The 23,505-nt window shown below is 38.8% G+C and overlaps 2 protein-coding genes across 5 annotated transcripts in view; one reads left to right on the plus strand and one right to left on the minus strand.

Annotated features, from left to right (window-relative positions):
• The window catches only part of NSMAF (neutral sphingomyelinase activation associated factor), a 54,340-nt gene extending 40,777 nt beyond the window's left edge, over window positions 1-13,563 (plus strand). For all 3 annotated transcript variants that reach the window (XM_019756949.2, XM_074318974.1, XM_074318975.1), the window contains 12 exons: window positions 135-177; window positions 474-637; window positions 2,110-2,218; window positions 3,959-4,017; window positions 7,085-7,152; window positions 8,180-8,247; window positions 8,677-8,800; window positions 9,720-9,803; window positions 10,763-10,913; window positions 11,348-11,450; window positions 11,578-11,687; window positions 12,893-13,563. In XM_019756949.2, coding sequence (XP_019612508.1) covers window positions 135-177; window positions 474-637; window positions 2,110-2,218; window positions 3,959-4,017; window positions 7,085-7,152; window positions 8,180-8,247; window positions 8,677-8,800; window positions 9,720-9,803; window positions 10,763-10,913; window positions 11,348-11,450; window positions 11,578-11,687; window positions 12,893-12,987 — 1,178 coding nt within the window. In that variant the 3' untranslated portion in view covers window positions 12,988-13,563. The remainder of the gene's footprint in view (window positions 1-134; window positions 178-473; window positions 638-2,109; window positions 2,219-3,958; window positions 4,018-7,084; window positions 7,153-8,179; window positions 8,248-8,676; window positions 8,801-9,719; window positions 9,804-10,762; window positions 10,914-11,347; window positions 11,451-11,577; window positions 11,688-12,892) is intronic.
• Window positions 13,564-14,169: 606 nt separating this feature from the next.
• The window catches only part of SDCBP (syndecan binding protein), a 33,341-nt gene continuing 24,005 nt past the window's right edge, over window positions 14,170-23,505 (minus strand). Inside the window, exons 5-9 of one of the 2 annotated variants that reach the window (XM_019756951.2) lie at window positions 20,925-21,083; window positions 18,868-19,043; window positions 17,278-17,449; window positions 16,401-16,492; window positions 14,170-15,335 (exon numbers count right to left, since the gene is read on the minus strand). In XM_019756951.2, the coding sequence (XP_019612510.1) occupies window positions 15,281-15,335; window positions 16,401-16,492; window positions 17,278-17,449; window positions 18,868-19,043; window positions 20,925-21,083 (654 nt within the window). In that variant the 3' untranslated portion in view covers window positions 14,170-15,280. Of the gene's footprint in view, window positions 15,336-16,400; window positions 16,493-17,277; window positions 17,450-18,867; window positions 19,044-20,924; window positions 21,087-23,505 lie in introns of both variants that reach the window. The other variant, XM_019756950.2, reaches the window with a different exon arrangement.

Here is a 23,505-nt window from a genome sequence, read left to right on the forward strand (position 1 = left end):
TTAGTCTGTTTTGCAAAGTGAAAATCAGTTTATTTTAATAAAAGTGTAAAGTTATTGGGTTTTAAAATTCTGAACGGAGTATAACATAACTGAACAGTACATCTTTCAATAGTGTTTTCCATCTCTCTTTTCAGTATTTCACCCCCTGACCTATGAAGGCGGCGTAGACTTGAACAGGTACTAATGTCTATGAGTTACAAAATACCTCTAACTAAATGATTAAGGCAGTTATTTAATAATATGAAAGTATGGAAATTTTACAACAAATTGTATCTTGCTTTCACCATTATGTGAGTTACTGAGCCTCAGAAAATTATCAAAAAAATCTATGATGAGGTTGAGACCATCCCGGCACATAGTTGCTGTTAGTATTGGAAGGTTAATGTCTCCTGTTGATCTGCATTATTTGAAACGTGTGCTTGCAGGGAACTGAGCTTAGGGGTTCACTGCATTCTTTGTGTTCTGTTCTAAAGCATCGAGGATCCTGATGAGAAAGTAGCCATGCTAACCCAAATCCTGGAATTTGGGCAGACCCCAAAACAGCTCTTTGTGACACCACATCCTCGAAGGATCACCCCCAAGTCTAAAAGTTTGTCCCAAATCTCCAGTCATTGTGCTTCCATCGCAGATTCTCCAGGTAAATTTTTCAAAGAGATTAAGTGTGAACACCTTTTTCTCTTTTGTGACTAAGATGTTTCTGATGATTCTGCAGAGAACAAACATGAACTGTGCTGCTGCTTAGAGATGATTGTTTTACCATCTTATTGTGGTGCTGCGGAAAAAACAAACCCATTTTTGTTGTTTTGTTTGTTTTTAACTAGTGACTTTAAAGGAAATCAAATTACTTTTACTTTCTGGTAATTTGAGACTTGGCAATATTTTTGTTGTTGTTAACGGTTATGGTTCTGTTTCTTTTTTGTGCTTTTCCAAGCTGGTGTTTGCTTCTTAGCTATTTCCTTTTTCACATTGGCACATCCTGGCCATAGCTGCTTTAACAGTCACCATCCACCCTATGCTTTCCTACTCTGTCCCAGAAATGACTTCCTCTGTCTCTAATTCTCCTCTCCCATCCCCACATACATATCTTGATTTCAAGGTTCTGTGTTTTCTTTATTTGATTGCGTTTTTTTATTCAATCATTTGACAGATGTTTTCAGACTATTCTGTGCCAGACATATGGTAGGTGCTCAAATGAACTTGATCCTGTTTTCGCATCTAGTATTTGGAGAAGAAGGAAAGAGCCCTCACTTTCATCCAGTTACCCATGTTTCCTGTTCCACATAAGATAGCCTCAAACTTACAGGCTCTCAGGAGTTTGACACTATATGGAACTTCAAGAGCAAAATCACTTGATTTTTTAATTATTTCCAGTTCTACTGCCTGTTCCAGGCACATTCAGTCTCTTAGGCACACACAGCTGAGCATGCTCTGAAGCTTGGAGGAATAGCTGGCTAGAGTCACGTGACCCGGGGCTGGCTGGGAATGCTTCTCGAAGACATAACCCCACACGGTTAAGTCATAAAGACCATAGGAGTATCTTGTGATGCCTCTTAAACCCATGCCCTGCTTAGTCACCAGGTTCATAACTCTGTCTTGTGATTCTTTTATCCAGCCCTTCTTAGAACAGAAGTGACAGGATTATTTAGTCCCGTCTAGGAGCACTTGGAGGAATTGCTTTTATCTGCTTTCTCCTCCTCAAAACTGAAACAAAACTGCCGCATTCTTAGCGAACTGAATCATCCACCGTCAGATGTTTGCAAAGATTACTGACAAGGAAATGGTTATTCAGTGTTGTAGTTCCTGAAGTTCCCAAGTTACAAGCCAAGTGAAAACTTTGCAAACATTGATAAAAGTATAAAAAGACTCTAGTATTCAAAGATGCTTTTTAATCTTTCTCCAAATGACTTGTATTTAGATTGTCTACCTCATTGTTGTTCCTTGACTAACATAGAGCTATCTATCAAGTACATTCAAAGCTGTTATATTTTGGTGGGATATTTTGTATTCTTGGTTGTTTGATTTTAATAGAAAATATTGTGACTCTGATGCTTGTTGTCTGTGATGCTTGTTAGTAATTTAGTTGACTCACATAGCAATAATTCAATGTAGTCTCTCCAGCTGAAGAGTCTTTTGAAGACCTGACTGAAGAAAGCAAAACACTGGCCTGGAATAACATCGCCAAACTGCAGTTACACGAGCAACATAAAATTCACAAAGAGTAAGAATGTCTCTGTGCCGTCTTCGCAGAAGTTAGGGGTCTTGGCCTGGGGTGAAAATGTTTTAAGCTGAGTCAAGGGGGAAATTAATTCTCTTTCGGTATCATCTTAATTGTTTTTTATCCCCTCAAAATGTCTTTAGTGATCAGCCACATGAAGTCTATGTAGCAAGGGAGAGCTGGGCACAAAATGGATTTGTGCTGGCCCACCACACTGTGTCAGTTCTGTGTCAGTCATTCTAGAGCAAGAAATGGGGTCTGTAGACAGCAGGTGGCTTTGTCCCTCTCAAACTGGGATGTACAGCTCCCCGAGTCTGATTGTGTGAAGCTATGGGATAAACATGGGGTATCTTACTTAAATATTGAATTTGCTGATGTTGTAAGGGAAAAAATATTTTTAAAAAATGATAAGAAACGTGTGTGTGTGTGTGTATACAGGGGGTGCCAAAAATGTGTACAAGTGGACACTTTGGTCAACGTTGCTCAAGCAGTTCGCCATAATCAGAATTGTCTGGAAGCTGATGGTAACCACTTTGATCACCTCTTGTAATTGTAGAAGTCAAACGTGACTTGTATTCATCTTTTGTTATCGGTATATAGCATTACAATTTTAATAGTTTTTTCCTTTCTTAAAATGTGTATACATTTTTTGGCACACTCTGTATGTGTGTATATATATGTATATGTATATGTATGTGTGTATATATGTATATATGTGTGTGTATATATGTATATATATGTGTGTATATATATACACATATATGTTTATATATATACTTATATATATATAAACATATATATGTGTGTGTTTATATATATATATATATATATATATATATAGAGAGAGAGAGAGAGAGAGAGAGAGAGAGAGAGAGAACATTGAGAAGTTCACAGGGATTTTAAAAAGAATACCTACACTACCAAGAAATTGTGCTTGCTGTTGGACCCAGAGAGCTGATGAGTGTTCCTCGTCTTCTGCCAAGGATATTTACAAAACACTTGGGTAGAAAGGAAGGTTTGAGCAGCACTGATGTTGCCTCATCCACCCTGTTGCCGATAAGAAAACCCAGGCCCAGAGACAAATGTTAGACATCCTGTCTAACATTTTGATACCACGTACACTGTTGGTCATGCGTGAAATGGAATGTGCCAGTCTAGTTCAGAACAGTGGTTTAAAACCAGAGCACAGCCTCTTGAAAAGAATACATAATTCCTCCTTATTCGTGATAACAATGGCTTTTCTTCTCTCAACTTCTCTAAATGGCATGTAGAAAGGGGCCTTGTCATCCAGGCAGTGAAGACATGAAGGAATCTTTACCAGGACCTGCTAGAACCAGACAGTCGTATCATTACTGCACAGATGCTGCGTAAATTCAATTCAGTAATGAAGCAAGTGAAGTGATTGTAAAGAAGAGTTTCAGTAATTTGAGTGATGGTCAAGTAAGGTGGAATTGAAGAAGAAGCATTAGTAGTTTCCCAGTTGTCAGAAATATTTTAAACTTCGAATGTGGCAGCTAGGGAAGGGAAGAATGGGAATGTTTTCTAGGCACAGGTATTGCCAAAACACAATTAGAAGTTGCCAAGCGATGGTTTGTTAATGGCTGGTCTCCTATGGGATAGATCCAGCCAACGAGCTGTGGAGAAAAAAAAATTCCAGAAGCTCAGTAAAATTAAATCAAGGACTTGAAAGAGACTAGTGACCTAGTACATAGTTGATAATTTATAAAACTTTGTTTTCAACAGGACGATTACTGGAATAGCGGTGTCTTGCAATGGGTCGTCAGTCTTTACAACCTCACAAGGTATGTCTTCCTACCTGAAAAGTGGCTTACCTAGAATCCTAAAGTGCCCAAGTTCTTTAACTCTCAGTCCAGGACTGTAGTTGCATGTGCTGCCTGCACGTAAAATAGATTCTGAGCAATTGATTTGTAGTATACTGCATCCAATTTTATTGGCATTTGCCAAAAACAGTCATGAAAAATGCCTTTCTGTTTCTGGGAAGGTTTCCCAAACTGTAAGAGATCCGACAGGAATTGCTGCTTCCCATCTACTTGTTTGGAGAGCCGTTCCCACAAGCCTGGGAGGCAGGTATGCTCCTGGCGGGTCCAAGTGAGAACAGGAAGGAGGGCAGCAGCTGCCAGGTCAGACCTGGGGCCTGACAGGGCGAGGTGCGGTTCAGCACGCAGAAATGCAGATTTGCTGTTAAGGTTTTCATTTTTGTCACTCAGCATATACTCAGGGCGTTTATTGTAGAATTTAGCTCGAAATCTAATTCATACGTTGTTAATGTGTTTATACATTATCAAACTATGAAAAACCCTGCAGTGGCTGGTTGACATGACCTATATTTTAATGACACATTAGAATTTTACCGTTTTGATCTTCAAGAAGGACTATACGTCTCTTGCTATACACACCACTGCTTTTCCTGGCAGTCTACTCAGTATGTGATTAAAGCATGCCTTGTCCCCCTTATGTTCAGTGTACGGTGACAGGCACTCTGGAAGGTGTGAAGATGAGAGAGATACTATGTTAGCTATCCTGCTTAGGTCTAAAGATAACTGGTTGTACCCCAAATTTAGTAGTAGGCTGTTTTTGAGTCTACTTCCTCTTTAGTCTTTATCATAGGACATTGTATTTTTCATCCATTAAGTTAAGAAATGGTGCTATCCAATTAAACACTTCCAGGTAAATCAGTGACTACTCTTAGGTTCTGTAATCATGGTTTATTAACTGTCGCATGTCATTCCTGTGTCTTTCAAATACAATCTGAGATTTTATAAAACAGAATTTTCCGCACAGCACAGAAAATACTGTAGAGCAAAGGAAGTTAACGTACAGGATACACACTGGGCCATGTTGGGGTCACTGGGACGATGGCTGATAGAAGGAAGCAGTCCGTGTTTTGCCAGGATTCCTACCTGCTGAGTTTGCCAACACTGTAACACAAGACAAAATTGTTTACCTTTAAGCAGAGCTTGTGTTCTTACCTGGATTTGTCTGACATGGTTTGTTGAATCCTTCAGTTTATTGTAGGTCCTTGTAAACCATGAGTTTTAGGAGCATCAAGGCTTTAAACCTCGGCGACTTATTAAACATTACAGTGCTTCTTTGTGAGGTTGTTTTTAAGTCAAAAGCTTCTATTTTTTTCTGTTGGTTTCTTCTCACTCTTAATAATTCCTGTTACTGATTTATAGCTGTTTCCTGATTGCCACACCAAAGTTATGTTTCTTCCTCAAATATGCAGTGCATGTTTAGGTCCATGACATGACAGGGACCCACCCATCACCTATAAGACCAGTGCTTCCAGCCACTGCGACATGATTACTTCCTTCCTGTTCTCACTTGGTACCTTGAGGGAACCTTTGATTTCAAGGAAAGCATTGTCCATACCAGGCTGGCTCCTGGTTTTCTGCAGGATGCCCGAATGAGTGAGCTCAAGTAGACTTCGTGGTGAGAACACTCGGAATGGCCTGTAGAGAGGCCGTTCTTTAGAATCAAAGGCAAGGTTGGGAAGAATAGAATATCAGTGAGTTATCCCCTCAGGGTAAAGTTCACGGATATTGTGTTCGTTCTTCTGTTTTCATTTTCAAGCTAATGCTGGAGGATGTTTTACTTAGACTCATGTTTATACAGTCTCAGCTTTTCTGTATGTTGGTGTTGCAAAAACTAGGTTGAAATATTAAATTTTACTATACAGAATAAATTACTTAAAGCTTATTCTGACCTTTTATTTATCATGTTGTACAAGTGTAATCGTGACCCTGTATCTTCTATTTTTGAAATTTAAACTTCTGATGTAATTCGAGTTGACCGGTGGTTTGGCTTGGGACTTTTTGAGGGTTTTTTTTCTTTCCCTTTTTTGTTTCCCTCTCCCCAGCAAACGTTGATGACTGTTTACTGTGCACTTACTCTGCATACCAGTTCCAATGGTTCTGTTTAATCTGCTAACATGGGAGGGGTTCTTTGGGACTGTATGGGATTCACTCTGACCCTGGGGCAGAATAGCCTCTAGGAAGCCTTTCCCTACATCTCCCCTTCCCCCGCCCCTCCACACCCCCAAGTTGCCTGGCCAACTTCTTCCTTTGTTCTGCCCTCCTTGCGTGTCTATACAACTTTTTGGCGGTATTCAAAGGAAAGCAGTATTTGTGACACGGAGTCCACTGCCTTCCCTTAATGCTGGCATTTGGAATAAACCTGCTTTTCTTTCCACCAACCTCGCCTCTCGAGTTTTGGCTTTCATGCGGCAAGCAGCCAGACCTTTTGCACAGTAACACAAGTATGTTTACAAATGAGGAAATATTGCATATTTCAAATATGGGATGTTTGGAGTACGTTGTAATTTCCCAGTCTTGGTTTTTAAGAGGTTGTTTTGATTCACTTCTAAAACTTCTGTTAGCAGGGGAAATTAAAAGCTTCGACAATTTAATCCCTACTTTATTACTTTAGAAACTAGTGATTCTCTTCCATAAATATTGATTCAGGACAAGGAATCACAAGATAATTGGGCTAATTTGTTTTAAAAAACTTATGTTACCACAACCTTTTCGTTTTCTTTAATATTAAAATTGCTATTTTACTCCTGTTTAGCTTCTATCCATTATTAGACTTAACTCTGCGTTGTCATGCGCAAATGTCAACAGTATGCTGTGGCTGTACGGGGTTTAAGTTGATTTCCTTGTCATGGAGTTGCAGATCATAGATAGAATCTTAATGTTGGATGAAGCCTTAGGTCATCTAGCCCCATTTACCACCCAGGATATACCAGGAGTGTTCTGCTGGGGCTTCAGGAACAAGGGCAGCGTTCTTTGTCCTCTGTAAGAGTCTGGGAATTGTTCTTACATGTTTGCTTTCTCATTATTAAATTAGATTCCACCTTGAAGATGTTTTCTAAGCAATCCAAAATGTTGCAAAGAAGTATATCATTTTCGAATATGGTGAGTTCATTTTAATTTTAAATCACTATTATGATAGAAATTCATGTAGCACTTTGTTTTGTACACACACAGATAAAGACATTTCATTTCTCCCAGAACAATTAGGTTTATTTCTGTGTAGTACCTACAGAATACCTTAGATTACGTCTACGTTAAATTTAACTTTTTTTCAAGTTGCCTTTCTCATAATAATGTGATTTCATTTTTAGCCTAAAAAACTTGAACCCAGTAGAATTCTCCTTAATAAATTTTTCCTGGGTTAGCCGGTTGGTTCAGCGGTTGGAGCACAGTGTTCATAAAATCAACATCACCGGTTCGATTCCCACATGGGCCAGTGAGCTGTGCCCCCCACAACTAGATTGAGAAAAAAAACACGAAAACAATGATTTGACATCCTGATAAAACACACTATTCCCTAATATCCCCCAATTTAAAAAAAAAAAAGGTTAGAAAAAATGTTTTTTTCCTTTTTCGGAATTGTCAGACTAAATGTGTATGTGCTACTTAAAGAACTTATGCATTTCTGAGCTGGTGGGATACATAATACTAGAAAACCAATTCTCCTAAATAATATATTTCTTATTGATGTAATTCATCTGAAAGATTTTGAAATTCCCTAGAGAATTTTGGAAGTTTTCCTTACCCACATAAATCTGTAATCCTGAGAGGGTATTTGCATTCTTGAGGATAATTCCCGCTCCCCCTCCCCCATGATTTACCTGCTGTCTTAGGAGTCCCTCTAGCCCTGCAGTGAGTGAGGGCCTTCCCCAGCCCTGAGCATCATCAGGCAGAGCCTCCTGCACTTGACACACTTTGACTTTCTTTCCTACGTTTGGGAGGAAATAAGGCATCTTGAATTAGCCCATTGAAAAAAGTTTTGTAAATATGAGGAGGGCCAACAAAAACAGAATTTGAACATTAATTGGGCGGAAGGGCCGTGGAGGGGGGGGGATCATATAAGAGTTTCAACATGTTTGGGATTTCATTATTATTGTAGGTTATGAATGTTGAATCATTTGTATTTCAGGCTTTATCATCGTGTTTACTTTTACCAGGAGATGCCACTGTCATAAGTTCTTCATGGGATAATAACGTGTATGTATCTGTGCGTGCGTCTTGGTAATTCCACACGCACGTAGCTACCTTTGTGGATGTGAAACAGGGGAGGACAAAATCTGCTGGCAGCACACTGGTTTTTAAAAAAAAAACAAAAAACAAATATTAGATGAGGATAATACTGTTGGATTTGAATATGATTATTTGAATCTAATAAATTTCTCCAATTGAACTCTATTTTTCTTTAAGTTTTAAATTGAAGTAAAAACAGATGAGCCAGACGTGGAAATTTCTAGTTTTAAATTAAGATTTTCAGTATTTTGGTTTGATAACATGAGAACAAGTAGTTTGTTATTCTGTTGGGCCTTAGTAAGTGCAGAATTAAACAATGTTTCTTGAATATGTGTTTAAGAGTCTTAAAATTAAGCTGAATATTGTTTTAATAGTTCTCATTATCTTTTATGTTAGCTATTTTTATTCCATAGCATTTGGAAGACGCCAGGACACATTAATGGGACATGATGATGCTGTTAGTAAGATCTGTTGGCATGACAACAGGCTATATTCTGCATCATGGGACTCTACAGTGAAGGTTTATATATAATTTCTAACTTACAATGTTTGGATGATTCAAATATTATAAAGAATTCAATTACCTGTTAATGTGTTCAATCACTTCACTATTTTTCACAAAGTATGTAAGTGATACATAAGGAAGTTGAATATTATTGCCTGTTTCTTTATGTGTGCACATCTCAATATGATAGGAAGTCTTCCTAATTTTTGTACTGTGTGTTTAACTGGGGGTTGAATGATCTATTATTTGTTACACAGCAGAGTTATAGAGAAATGTGCAGTCGCAGCCCCTCTTATCTAATACAGTTTGAACTAGCAGTTGATCAGTTAATCAGAAGATGTCAAGTGAAAGTGGGGAATCATTAAAAGATAATGCATTTTACTGAAAGTTAGAGCATACAAATGCACATTCATTCCCCATTCTATTGATGTAGGACCATCCATAAACCACACCACTATTCATTGTCTTCCATTTCCAATCTTCAGTTATATAAAAAGAAAGCAAGAACCTAAAACCATTAAAATTCCTTCGAAAGATTTGTAAGAATTATTTCCACGAGTTTTGTAGATAAGTTTTCTTACCTATACCTAATTTTAGTAGTTTTCTTGGTGACTCGCCTTTTTGAGTCTTCTCAAAGTGTTAATAGACACTACAACACTTCTGTACTCATTTCCTTAGTTTACACATTACTTAAGTCACATTATTACAACAGCAAGTGCAAGGGATGGAAACAGACAGTTGACTCTTGGTCGGCACATGGTGGTGGGAATACAGGCAGGGGCCCTGTGGGACAGGAACCAGAGCATTAACGCAGCTTCCTGTTGTTGGCAAGTATATTCAGTGGAAGTTGGTCAGTGAAGAGAGTTCTTCCTGAATGTGTTAGAAATGCTTTCCTATTAAATGTTTTCAAATACCTTCTGCACTTTCATTCTAGGTGTGGTCTGCTGTTCCTGCAGAAATGACAGGCACCAAAAGACACCAGTTTGACATGCTGGCCGAGCTGGAACATGATGTCAGTGTGAGTACCGGCCACCAAAGTGCATGAAAGCTGAGCTTCAAAGTCAGGGGTGAGGGGGAGATTCTTGGTTTTACTTAAGTGTTTATGACCTTTTGCTTTGTTTTGCTTATTGGCGATCATAGGCTCACTCTGTTCTTTGATTTGACTCTTTGGGTTTCTAAGTCTACTTTGTCCTTTTTTCTCCAGTTTACTATTTCCCTGAGAATTAGCCACCATCTAACTAGATTTCCAAAATACCAATCTCTCAGCATGACATTGAATATTTGGGTACCCTCAAACTATTTGTGGCAACAAGCTGTGACCCATCTCTCATGTTTTCTGAAATAGAAAGTGGAAGGGACCGTCTGTCTAGGACAATGCACATGCAACAGCTGAGGACAGCGACCTGATATCTGGATGGCCCAAGTGCACTCAGCCTGGGGCAGAACCAGGCTGGCACTTTGTTCTTTTTACTTGCTCTGTTTCTACTGGGTCACACTGCTGCATCTTAGGCTGTAGCTTACAGTACTGCCTTTTCTCTGAGGTGGGGAATTGATGCCTAATTTACATGGTTGACAGATCAACTAGACAATAAGTAATTCACGATGGGTATGCAAGGAGAACCTTGAGAGATCCCCCCGTTCTCCCAAACCCCTCAAATAAACACCCATCGCCTGTGCTTCAGGAAGTTTGGCTCCATCTTATTATTCATGGAGTTAGACTGTCAGTTTTAGGCTATTTTAAAACAGCATTACATTTCCCCTAGCAATACTTCATTTTATTCACTAGCATATGAAGAATTTCATTTTTAAATAAATTATCATTCAATAGGTGATGTTGAAATACATCTGCATTAGTTACACCGTTACACTGTACCATAGCGTTTAATTTATATCATTATGTCCGCATATTTGAATTGGCCTAGGGAAACATAGCTTATGATAATTCTAAATGAAATATGTATGTGTTTTCTTCCTTAGGTGGATACAATCAGTCTAAATGCTGCAAGCACACTCTTGGTTTCAGGCACCAAAGAAGGCACCGTGAATATTTGGGATCTCACTACGGCCACCTTATTGCAGCAGGTTCCATGCCATTCGGGAACTGTATGTGATACTGCTTTTAGCCCAGGTAGTATTATCCTTTTTAATACAGATGAAACCGGGGGAATTGGAATTATTATTTTGAAATAAATACAAATGTAAAAAGAAAAACACTTTTCTGGTAAAAGGCATATTGCCTGTAGCTAAGGCTGCTTCGTGGCAGAATCCCGTATACTTGGCATTTGTGCTAGTAGAAAAGCTGTGTTGGATATTCTTCTTAATTCCTCAACTCACTAGACAAATTAGTTTGTAAGATATAAATGAACTCACACCAAAGTGTCATCAGCTCTCAGAAACAGAAGCATTTCAAGGACAGGATAGTCATTGGTTAAATAAAACAAGTAGCTTAAGGGAAGTTAAAGTGAACACTAGGCCACCAGATTCAGAAATAAAATGAGAATATTCTATGTAAAAGCCACTCTGAAGCTATAACTTGTAGCTGTGTTTTGCCTCGCATTACAGACAGTCGCCATGTCCTCAGCACAGGAGAAGATGGCTGTGTGAATGTCATCGATGTGCAGACAGGAATGCTTATCTCCTCTATGACTTCAGATGAGCCCCAGAGGTATGTTTTCTTGGGAAACTCGTGAAGACATTTACGTACACACAAGTTCATGGTCACGTCATTTGGCTTGCAATATAGCCCTTCCTTCACGATGAATGAAATGCTTAGTTCTAAGTCGTTCTTGCAGGTGCTTTCTCTGGGATGGAAACACTGTTTTATCTGGAAGCCAGTCTGGTGAACTGCTTGTTTGGGACCTCCTCGGAGGAAAAGTCACGGAGAGAATACCGGGCCATACAGGTAAAGAGTTACACAGTTGACTTGACCTTTTTTCCTAAAATATTGAACTCAAACTTGCTTTCCTAGAAGTCCTAGCCACAGCCGTCAGACAAGAAAAAGGAATAAAAGGTATCCAAATTGGGAAGGAAGCAGAAAAACTCAGCTGCAGATGACATGATATTACATATAGAGAACCTCAAAAAACGATTAGAACTGATAAATGAATTCAGTAAAGTCGGATACAAAATTAATATTCAAACCTGCTTTCCTATCAGGAAACATGCTGCTCTCAGGCAGAAAACATCCCCGGTGCCCTGCGTGCTGTAAACACCCCCCTCCAGCACCCTGGTTGGCTAGGTGATCTGTATCTCTTGGGTCCTTCGGGATTTAGATTTATGTTCACAGATGTTTGACTCCAAAAAGGAAGTTTTTACATTAACTTTCATATGAAAAATTAAAAACCATAGTAACAGCTCTAAGTTTATTTTTAAATAGAGTTTAAAAAAACAATACAAAAGTAATGAATCACAGTGAAGCTAAGTATCCTTCCCACCAGTGACTCCTACCTCCCAGTTCTTAGAGGACGTTTCCCAGTTTGTCCTGGATGTGTGTCCTTATTATTGAGCAGGTGTTTTTGCATGTGTATGTAATTGGTCTGTCCATTGTTCTTTTCACTTAATAGTGTCTCTTGGAGATTCCCTCTGCTTACATTTGCATGTTTCCTCCTGTTTATTTGGAGGATTTATGGCTTTTAAGTTTTCTAGGATCTATGGTTATATGTCTGTTGACTTCCCACAATGAGCAGTAACGTCTAACCTTCATTCTCTTCCGTCACTCAGTTTTGTACGGTTATTTCTTCTTAGTATTGCACATTAAAGTGATGCGTCTATGCCTTTATCCCCCCAACTCACTAGCTTTAAATAGCATGACTCCTTCCAGTAGAAATGGAAGTAAATCAACACTCTTAACACCAATTCACCACCTTCTCCCTCATCTGCTTCCTTTTATAAGAGGAACATGTATTTGCATTCTGTTCTGTACCCATAATTGCCAGTTTTAGCTTTACTTTTAAATGGTTTCTTATTCCTCACAAGTTCCCTGTACCAAGCAGTTTTTAATTTCTACAAAGACTTTAGGATGAGGCAAGACAACATAGTATGTATTAGTTTATCTTTGGGAGCCTCCTGGTCAACTTACGCCCTAACCACAATGTCTCTTTCTCTTAGGTGCTGTGACATGTATATGGATGAATGAACAGTGTAGCAGTATCATCACAGGAGGGGAAGACAGACAAATTATGTTCTGGAAATTACAGTATTAAGTGCCTTTTCCTCTCCTGAGTATTAAATTGAACTCTATTTAATGTTAACTGTTAAATGAACTGGTGAATGTGCAATGATAGTAATTAGAAGTTTTACCACATGAGAAATGTGTGGTTTTAAACTTTCTAAATCATGGTGACTTCATTGAAAGCCATTAGTTGCCACCTTTTAAGGAAGATAAAGATATGACAGTGTTAGGGAGAAAACATTACATTTATAAGGCAGATGGTTGGTCAGAAGACAGGTGTGAGTGGCAAAGTAGCTAAGAGATACTAAGCTGGGCTGGGTAAACTTCCAGAAAGCATTGAACAATTTAGAATTTTCCAAGAAAATGTGCAGTATTCTCTCCTTCCGAGTCACTCTATTTTGTCTTACTGATCTACACAAAACCTGCCTAGTGGGTTTTTTGGGTATGTGTTTTCATGGAGTGGTTACTTTCTATAACCTACTGTCCTCAGATTCTGAGAACCTGGGGAAGGATTAGCAGTTGTTTACTGTGTATAGGAACCATTTATTTCATTACAGCTATTAAATGCTCATCTTTTCTACATTAAAAATATTTTTCTGTAATGAAAGCCATTTTCATTTTCTTATTTAAATGATTTATTACAAAGACAAATACATTTTAAGAACTTTCAGTATCAATCCTTCTAGAAACCTACACTTAGTGAGGTGAATGTTGTTCTTACACTTTTGGAACTACCTTCAGACCCAAGTCCAGATAGCAAAGTAACTGTAAGGCAGTAGCACTGAGTTTCTTTTTTGAACCACAGTAATTACGTGATTTAAAAAATTTTCCTACTCTTTAAAAATATTGTTGTATCTTGTAGACAGTATGGCTGGGGGGCAAACTCGAATCAGACCAGGGTGATAGAATTTTCAGTCAGTTTTAAGTGTCTTTAAACATCACTTGGTCTGAGGTATTGCTAGGGAGAGTCTACAGCCTGAGGTCCTGCTGCTCGGACCTGAGGGGTGCAGACCTGTCAATCTGGGGTTCACAGCTAGAATCACTTTTCCTGACACTCCTAACTCTCCGTACAGAGGGCTTTTCTCAGGGCCCCTGGGTGTCACCTGCGGTGGAGACGCTCTCCCACAGGCCCAAGGTGATTTCCATGCCTACTTTCTAGGTCATGCACAAGTTTGGAGAAAGCCATGGACAGTTTCCAAATGATGCAATAATAGGCAGACTAAAATCTAACTTTATTTATACATATTTCATTAGAGTAGGCATAAACCACAAAGAAAAAAAGGCAGGATAAAGTGTCAATGCCATTTGTTTGCAGGGAGGAGTCAGGAAACAGAACTGATTACCAGGACAGCATTCTAAGACCATCCCAAAGTAGCCAGGTTACATAATGGTAAGAGCGAAGTATCAAAATTAGGTATTATTCCACTTCATCTACAAATGAAAAAAGGGAGTCAAAAGTTTATCCCACTTATAAGAATTTTTACATTAAATATAGTAGTTCACTTTTCAGAAAACGATACCAGTAACTTTTAGAAGAAAGAAGTTTCTGTTACACAATGACTAGAAAATCTCAAATGCAACTAAGCAGCGATGCTATAGCTCAGTATCTATCATTAAATTATTCTGGGCTAGTGTACATTTCAGTTTAATATAGAACTGCATTTTGGGTTTCAGAAGGCAGCAAAAGTTATATTTTGGCTTTTATTCTAGATGCTTAACATAGTTAAGGCGACAGTTCAAGCATATTAATTGAAGGTAGTTAAATTTTAATAATCAACACAATGTCTTGCAACCTACATACACTGTGTAATGCTTACGTGGAATGAAACCAGTGTTATTTAATTGGTGTTTTACAGATGCACTATACACACACACACACATACACACGCTAAAAAAAAACTGTCAAAAGCAATCATTCTAAATATACTATGGTTAACAGTAAAAATGCAAATGAACTAAAGTAATATGAACAGCATTACTTGATACCTAGGATAAAAGTTCTAACAAAGCTAAGCCTGCATCAGTCATTCTAATGATAATGGCTTATAAAAGCATCAGGTTGCCAGTAGAGAAACTATTCTATGAAAGTCAGTAAATCTTTTCAAAGTTTCACATCTGTAAAACCAGGATAAGGCTACAACTATCGTGAAGTCTGAACAAGGTACCAGATCAAACAGAGATCCCCAGCCGTAATGTGAGCTAGAAGGTCCTCATGCAGCATATGCTCTCTGGCTCCTAGAAAGCTTCATGTGCATAATATAAAGTTAAGTTGCCAAAGAAGTAAACTGGAGAAGTTCAGCGCAGTTTCCATTGTGCCATGACTTTTAAACCTCAGGAATGGTGTGGTCCATCAGGCTTTTTATAATGCTCGGTGCCATCCTACGAGAGAATCACACTTTTATTAAATGCTGAAGCTTGGGTTTCTTTTTTCAAAAATGCTACGTTGAGCCAAGAACAACCGGAGTCAATTCAAAAACTTAGCACAAGAAAGCATCAGTCGGGTGCTGGGGAGAGGATGAGGAGGGGCAGGTCTTCCTAATGAGTTCTGATCTAAGGGTCTCATGTAATCTAGTTGTTTGCAAATATCCTGTGTGAAAGGCTATCTGGACCTTGACTAGAAAAGTTAGATAAGATACTCCTACAAGGAGGTGCTTGTATATTAAGGCTGATGATTTAAAAAAGAAAGAAAATCACAATGCTGTTATAAATTGGGAGGGAAACTGGGGGTGGGATGGGGGCAACTATCACTAGTTTAAAAGAGAGCACTCTAGAATGATCAGTGATGACAATAACGCTTTTTACCCCAAAAGTAGCTAGCTACCTTCTACCCAGAAGTTGAAACAAACAAAACTTTCATTACAGGAGTTGTATTTTTGAATTTTTAAATTCTATTTCTACATACAAGATAGATTCTGAAAGGATTCTAAGATCGCTTGGCAAAAATAGGATTTTAAAAGCACTAGGGACGATAACCCTTGCTTCCCCTTTTGCAGTCTTCCTACTGAGTTTTCCAGCCCTCACCCTCCACACACCTCTGTAAGCTTCTTGAGATGCTCGAGAATGAAAACTGGGACTCCTAAAACCCTATAGGCAAGAATTCGCCATCATGAACCACCATGAGTAGATTTGTAGGCAGAGTGCAACCACAGCCCATTTTACTGAAAATTGGAGCTGGAATGAAAGCCTGCCCATGTCTGATCATGCACCCTTTTCTTACAGGAAATGTCAAAATTTAGGAAGTGTTTGGTGAATGTTATTCCATACTTGGGAAGTTGTGAGGAGTCATCCTTACAAACCAATTCCTCTGATTTAAACAATTTACTTCAAACTTTTAGATAAATACCCATGCCTTTTAGGTAAAGAACCAAAGGTTTGGGAATTAAAAGAAAGCACAGTGCTTATACTAAGTCACATGATCATAAACAACAAGAACTGTCTACTTACCGCTTAATAACATGCTCAAAGATAAAAGCAGGCATGATTGTAATAGTAATTACAGTCCCAGATGTTGACAATATGTCTGCAATTTGAGAGTCCTGTTGAAACGTAATGAAAATTCCAGATGTTTTATTTAATAAATATAAAACTATGTCATTCTTGATAAATACGTATGTCCTCTTACGTTTTGCTAATCTCTCTAAAATCCTAACCCTTGGTATTTACAATTTTTTCTTATTTTCCTTACCAAGTTTAATTCTATAGAATCACAATGTTATATGCAGTAGCAAAATTGCTAAGTAATCTGAGTTGCATATATTAGCCAAAAAAATCTATTACTTAAGATTAAATAATTTCCCCATATACAATATTATCATATCCCCTCAGTTAACTGTATTCTTAGCCACCGTTTATGAAATGAGCAGGTCTTAATGAAAACCTTTAGATGTTAAAATAGCCCTATTCAGGAATTTGTGGAAGGAAAAAAACTATAAAAACAAAGTACTAATATGAACAGAAACTATTACTCATTTCCTACAATCGATTGCAAACGTTGGGCAATCATTCACTCAGAATGCCATCTAATCTTCAATGCCCACGTCTCCACAGAATTCTAGTGTAAGGGACTTCAGAGATCGTCTAGTCCAGGCCCCTTGTTACAGGAACAATTCCAGATAATAGCTCAGGTAATTCCTTAGACTGGCTTAAGAATACAGCTAGCTCACAGCCTAGCCAGAGCCCCAGGCCCCACGTTGCCCATCTCCCCACTGAGTTTCTATGTTTTGGAGGTCAATATGAAAACAGCACCAACTAGACAGACAAATGAAAAAGACACTTGCTACAAATACAGCCAGCAGAGCAAGACACAAGTTCTGTTCCTTACCTTCAACCCAATGACATTCTGTCCATTAATTTCACAGATGTTATGTTCTGTGAGAAGACCGTTTCTGGCTGCAGAACTATCTTTCACTATGGATGTTATTTTTCCATTTTTAAAGATAAAACCAACATGTCCAGTACTATCCTTATGCATAGTAATTGTTCGTTCAAAGGGCCTGCAAATATAATGGGTTCGATTAAAAATGTAATTCCATGGTAAACATTTTAATGGATGTCTTCTATTGTGCCATACTGGATGCTTTGTTATAATAATCTCAGTGTTTCCAATAAAAGCAACTAAGTATGGCTCCGACATTGCACATTCACAGAACACCTTAGCACAAAAGATTACAGTTGACCCTTCAGCAATGCAGGGGGTGGGGTTAGGAGCACTGACCCCTGTGCAGCTAAAAATTCGCACAGAACTTCTGACTCTGCAGAAACTGAACTACAGTCAGCCCGCCACATCTGCAGATTCCCAACATCATAGCAAAGAATTTGACCCTTAAACAACATGGGTTTGAACTGCACGGGTCCACTTATTAATTAAACCCGTGTATAAGCAGACCCGTGTGGTTCAAAACCCCGTGTTGTTCAAGGGTCAACTGTAATTTAAAACAAATTTCTCCATGATAGTTTGCGTAACTTATTAATCAAGATGTCCTTTCTTGAAGTATCAAAGACAACTGGATTTTAGAAACTTCCTTAGAGAAAGGCAGGTGTGCATCTGGGCTATCTGCTCTCACAAGCTGTCCTGCAGGTTAGGATTGCTCACCTCCCTACAACTCTGCCATCAGGTTATTATATGAGTTTTCTGATAAACCTGTGCTTTCATAAAATTAGAACAGTTACATCCTTCTGTTAGTCCAAGTTACTCTTTTCCTTAGATAGAAAGCAAAAATGGCATTCACCTACAACTAAATACCTACCATGTGTGAGAAACTGGAAACACAAAAGCAGATAAACAGAAGTTTATCTGAGAACAAAAACCCAAAAGCTAACTGTGAAAATGGGATATAGGTCCACCTTTAACATGTGTGAGGGCTGGGGCAAGAAATACATGGAGGCCCATGCTTCATGTGCTAAATGTTACAAATGAACTAACTGCTAAATAAAATGTTCCAACCCCCACCTTGAAAACTAGAGCTTCATAACCACCCCAACAGGCCAGCTTTGGTTTTCAAAACTGCACAGAACACTTGTGAGTTCTGCGGGAATCTTGGCCCTTACACCCTCGGCGGGATGTCTAAGCAGTAAATGACAAAGTGAGGCCAGGGACACCATTCTGCTTAGTTCCTTTTCCAATGGACATTTTCTATTTTTTTTAGAGAAACAGATTAAGACAAGAAAGTAACTTAGAGGACAAATTTCTGTAAGCTCTGAAATGAGGTGTATACAAAACCAGAATGCTAAAAAAAAAAAAAAAAAAACAAACTATGTGAGAAAAATCTGCATCACAATTTTAAGACACTAAGGCTCATCAAAAACATTTGATTATTTTCTGCAACAAAATACTACATTCACAGAATCTTAAAAGCGTAAGAAAATGGAAAACTAGTCTTGAATTTCTATTTGAGCTGTTTAGTCAGCTTACCTGTCCCGAATAGTCATAGTAATCTTCTCTCCGAAAGCCTGTTTGAGCACCCTGTGTGCTTTATCAGAGCTCCAGCCTGCACAGTTCTCCCCATTGATCTGGAGCACTTGGTCCCCGAATCTCAGACCAACCAACGAGGCTGGAGAATTTGCCTGGACGAGCTGGACAAATATACCCTACAGGAGAAGACAATAACTGGTCATTTACCACTGTTATGGTATAGTTTTAAAATGCTAGAAAATTAGGAACCAACTGTTTGGGTTAGGAATCTACCCTAGTGAAAAAACAAACAAAAATTACATGAGTATATGCATCACTACCCCCCAAAAATAAACCAAAAATTTTATCAAGGCAATAACCCCCAGAAATAAAGCAAAAAAGAGAGACCTCAAGTGGTGATTTCTACCTCAAATCAGGACCCATCTGGCTAGTCTCAGTCAGCCCTTCAACTTGGAATAAAAAGACTTAGGAAAATGAAGTAGGGTTATTGTAATAAATGTGAGCTTCTATGAGTCTGACAGAAAATCAAATAGGTGTTCGCCACATGATCATTATTTAGGGGAAAGCGAGTCAAGTGTTAGGAATTTCGTGATTTCTTTTACAGTTTAAAAAATGATACTTTAATGATACCTTTTATGATAGTTTAATGATACCTTTCAAGCTAAAGGATTCCTTTATCCATTTGCTAAATTATTCATAATCAAGTAAGATTTTATGATTTATTAAACAGCCTAAAAAGGTGGGCACATTCAATACCACTATAGTTCTTACAAAGAATCCACTAGGAAGTAACTCAAGCATTTTAACTAAGAACTAAACCCATATGGATATTTTTACTTATATAAATTCTGAATCTCACATGTTGAACAAAATCTAAACAAATAAGTATAAAAGAAGAGCAAACCTGGTAAAATGTGAAAGGATCTACAAGGCTAGACCCTATCAACCATCTTAAGCTGGGTCAGACATGACTTCTGTCTGTGTCCTCCACGTCAGTTTAGGGTGGTACATGGAAACTAGGCAGCATTCTGTAAAGCGGCCTGACCAATGAGCTTTGACCAACTGGACAAATCCACTGGAAGGATAACTGCAGTGGGGGGCAAGGGCCTATGAAAAGCATCTAATTTCTTTAGGATGGACAGAGGAAGGAGCGCAGAAGAAACCCTGGCAGAAGGGGCAGCAAATACTCTATTCACTGAAGAGGAAGGGAGAGCAGCAAAGTCAGAGCTGCTCAAAGAAGCATGCTGTCTTGAGTAAACTACAAGTGTGCAAAGACATCAATGCCCTCAGCCCTCTGGGGAGGCAGGCAAGATTGGGGCTTCCTGCCAATATCAGCCTCAGCCATTTCCCACAATGCGCCATGCTCATTTCCTATGCGAAAGATTGGACACAATGAGCTGAGACTTCGAGACTAAAAAGGAATCCAAACAGGCAATGCCTACAACCACACTGGGGTAAACACTGGGTATATCCTCAACCTGAACGCTTCCTCAGAGTAACCCTGTTTGATTTCTCCACTAAAGTAAGAGGAGAGGTAGTGTCATTATAAAGTAAGGCTGCCCTAATTAGAAAGCCACCTTTGCTCAGAAATGACCTATTAAATTCAAATTGAAGGATGGAAATAACAAAACTGCAAAATCTCTTCCCAAGTTAAATGATCATCATTTGGCATAAAAATACTCATCGTAAGACACTGATTCTCACTGGTCAGTCTTCTCTTAACTTCTATGTATGTTGCCCTATTTCAATGCCAGAATTCTATTCATATAAATTATGTTGTAATATGTACAGACCAGTGAACTTTATTCCAGGGAGAAGACTCAAAAAAGAAAAAAATATATGCACGCATAGTAACGCTGGAAGTCCCAACTCTGCCTTTTCAAAACAGGGCATCTCTCCAAGTGGAAAAATTTAAGTTAGCAGATTTAAAATATTCTCAATTATAAATACACCATTATAGCTAATTAAAGCATTTCATTTTAAATTATTCTAACATTGATCACTTAATATCCAATAAGCTATTTAGACAAATTCAAATAGACATTAAAAATACTTACATTATCTACAGATTTCAGCCTGAGCCCAATTTTTCCATCTTGATCCTTACACAAAATGACTTCACGAATTCCTTGCTTAATTTCCGCTCTACGAATTCCAACATCATTACCAGTTACAGGAGCCACCATATAGTTCATACTGGAAGGTCTTGCTACCAACTGCTGCCAAAAACATACAATGTGTCAATATTTACAAACATTTTCCATGAAAAAAATCTAAAATGATAAATAACTTGAATATACTCAGTTGTGGTTTCCCAAAAAGTAATCTGGAAATTTTCTTCAGATAAGGTTTGATTTATGCAAAAATGACGCTGGTTTTTACTTACTAATTCTCCAGGTAACGTATTCCCACATTTATCATCTCCGGTAGATTCAATGACTTACTCTCTGTCTGCAGCCTTCTGAATTCACTGCCATTTATTTCATGTGTATTTTGGTTTGTCTTCAACTCAAATGTATTATCCTTGAACTTAAAGGCCTTGAACTTTTATATGGTCTGGTTCTTAGCATCTAGTCACCCTTTCAGAGTTTTTATAAAAGAGCAACCTTCTCACCTGCCAGTACCACTGTGAGGATTAAAAGAAGTGCATGTTACGTGAGTGCTGGCACATAGGACTAATATTATTTCTCGTCCCCTTTAGTAAATACCTGTGGATTACCCAATTGTAGGCACAAACGAGAATATCTAACTTAGGGACTCATGGCAGGTACCATATATATTTCAAGTTTCTTGTATTTTCAAGTTTTCTTGACTAAACCTGGTTTCTTATTTTTTCAACTAAAAAGACAGTGAAGGAAGAGCTCGCCAAGACCTCTTAATTGGAATCTGTCATAAAGAGCTCTGATCAACCTCCATTCCTCAGAGTGGCAATGACAAGGAAAGAGGAACCTTAGCTACATATACACCATGGATTGCAAACTTTTTTTTTTTCAGAACTCAAAGCTGATAGTCTACCAGGAGTAACACACACACACCACATACAACTATACTAGAAATCAGAACACAGCGCCAGAAACTATTATTTATGAAGGATTACAAAGATTCAAAAGAAATAGCTATGAGACAAAGGAAAATTAGTAATAGCATAGAAAAAGAAAAACTTCAGATGCAAATTTATTATTTAGTTTAGCTGGAGTACAGAACAAACGGAAGGCCTTTACAGTAGGTTTAATTCTTGGAAAAGAAATCTTTATTTTTTCCAGCAAGTATTTTAAAGTACCTATATGAGTTCTTACTTACTATTACCATTCTCAAGACCACATTACCTCTGCCCCCTCTGCCATCCTAAGCAAGCAACCATCTCTGGAAGGGCCACTACAATGACCTTCTAGACAGTCTCTCTGCTTAGACTCTTGCCCTTCTACTATCCAATCTCCACAGAGCAAGCACAGAAATCTTTTATTTAAAAAAATCAGATTATGCCACTCCCACAACTCAGCTCCCAACCCCTTACGGTGGTCTCCAAGGCCACAGACCCCTGGCCCTGACCACCCGCCTCCAATGCAATCTGCTCTCACGTTCTACCTTGTTTCCTCTGCCCATCACTGAGAGGCCCTGTCTCTCAGGTCTACCAAGTTCATTTCTGCCTGAAGTCCTTTGAGTTGTCTATACTGTACGGAATGTTCTCCCACCAGATATTCACGCCTCACTCCCTCATTTCATTCAGCTCTCTGCTCAAATGTCAGCCTTTCAGAGAGAATGTACACTCTCGCCACAGTGAAATATAGCCCTGGCAGACTATTCACTTACTCTTCTTCCACATGTCGTAAGTATTGGTTTAGTTGTTTAGAATTCTGAGTTTCGCTAGCGTGGGGAGGGGCAGGGCATGGTGGTTCGCTATCCTAACTATTCTACCACACGTAGCACAGTGCCTGGTGTGGGCGACTTCTTACGCTATTGGCTCTCCTCTCCACTCAGTTAAGGTGCCTGGGGAAGAACAGCATGTTGAGCAGCTGGGCTTCTACCTTACAGGATACAATATAAGCTTTGAATGAGCAACCAAACACATAATGTACTGTCTTCCAAGGCCCAAATATAGGGTGTAGAAACCAAGGCGTGGCCATTGGAATGTTCCCTCTCACTGTTACCTCTAAACACCCATGCATGACACCTTTGCATCTCATCCCCCATCTTTGAGCTTTGCAGTTTGGAGGTCTTACTTACAAGGGAGGAATGCCTCCAGCAGGGGACCCAACAGTGTTTCCCTTGTATAAGAAGACTGCCACCTAATTGCTTTTGACTTCACAGGCCACTGAAACAAAGGCAAGAAGAAGTTACTGACCAGACTAGGGTGGTTAATTCTGGTTACCGAGAGGAAACTGGGTTACTGCTAGGTAATGAGTTCCAGACTATATTTGGAACCCAGGAGATGCCTTTTAGGTCTTCCATGTCCATCAGGAAAATCAACAGAAAAGCAGACTTCTGCTTGCAGTCATGATGGAGCCAGACTGACCTCCTGCCATAAACTAGAAAACTAGAAACATAGGAGGCAAGCATTTTTGGACAGTGGACAACAGGCAGCGTAGGACAGTGATCCCCGAGAGAGGAGAAGCACACAAGGGGAGCCCTAGCATCACC

Source organism: Rhinolophus sinicus, linkage group LG14 (assembly GCF_036562045.2).
Source record: "Rhinolophus sinicus isolate RSC01 linkage group LG14, ASM3656204v1, whole genome shotgun sequence".
Lineage (NCBI taxonomy): Eukaryota > Metazoa > Chordata > Mammalia > Chiroptera > Rhinolophidae > Rhinolophus > Rhinolophus sinicus.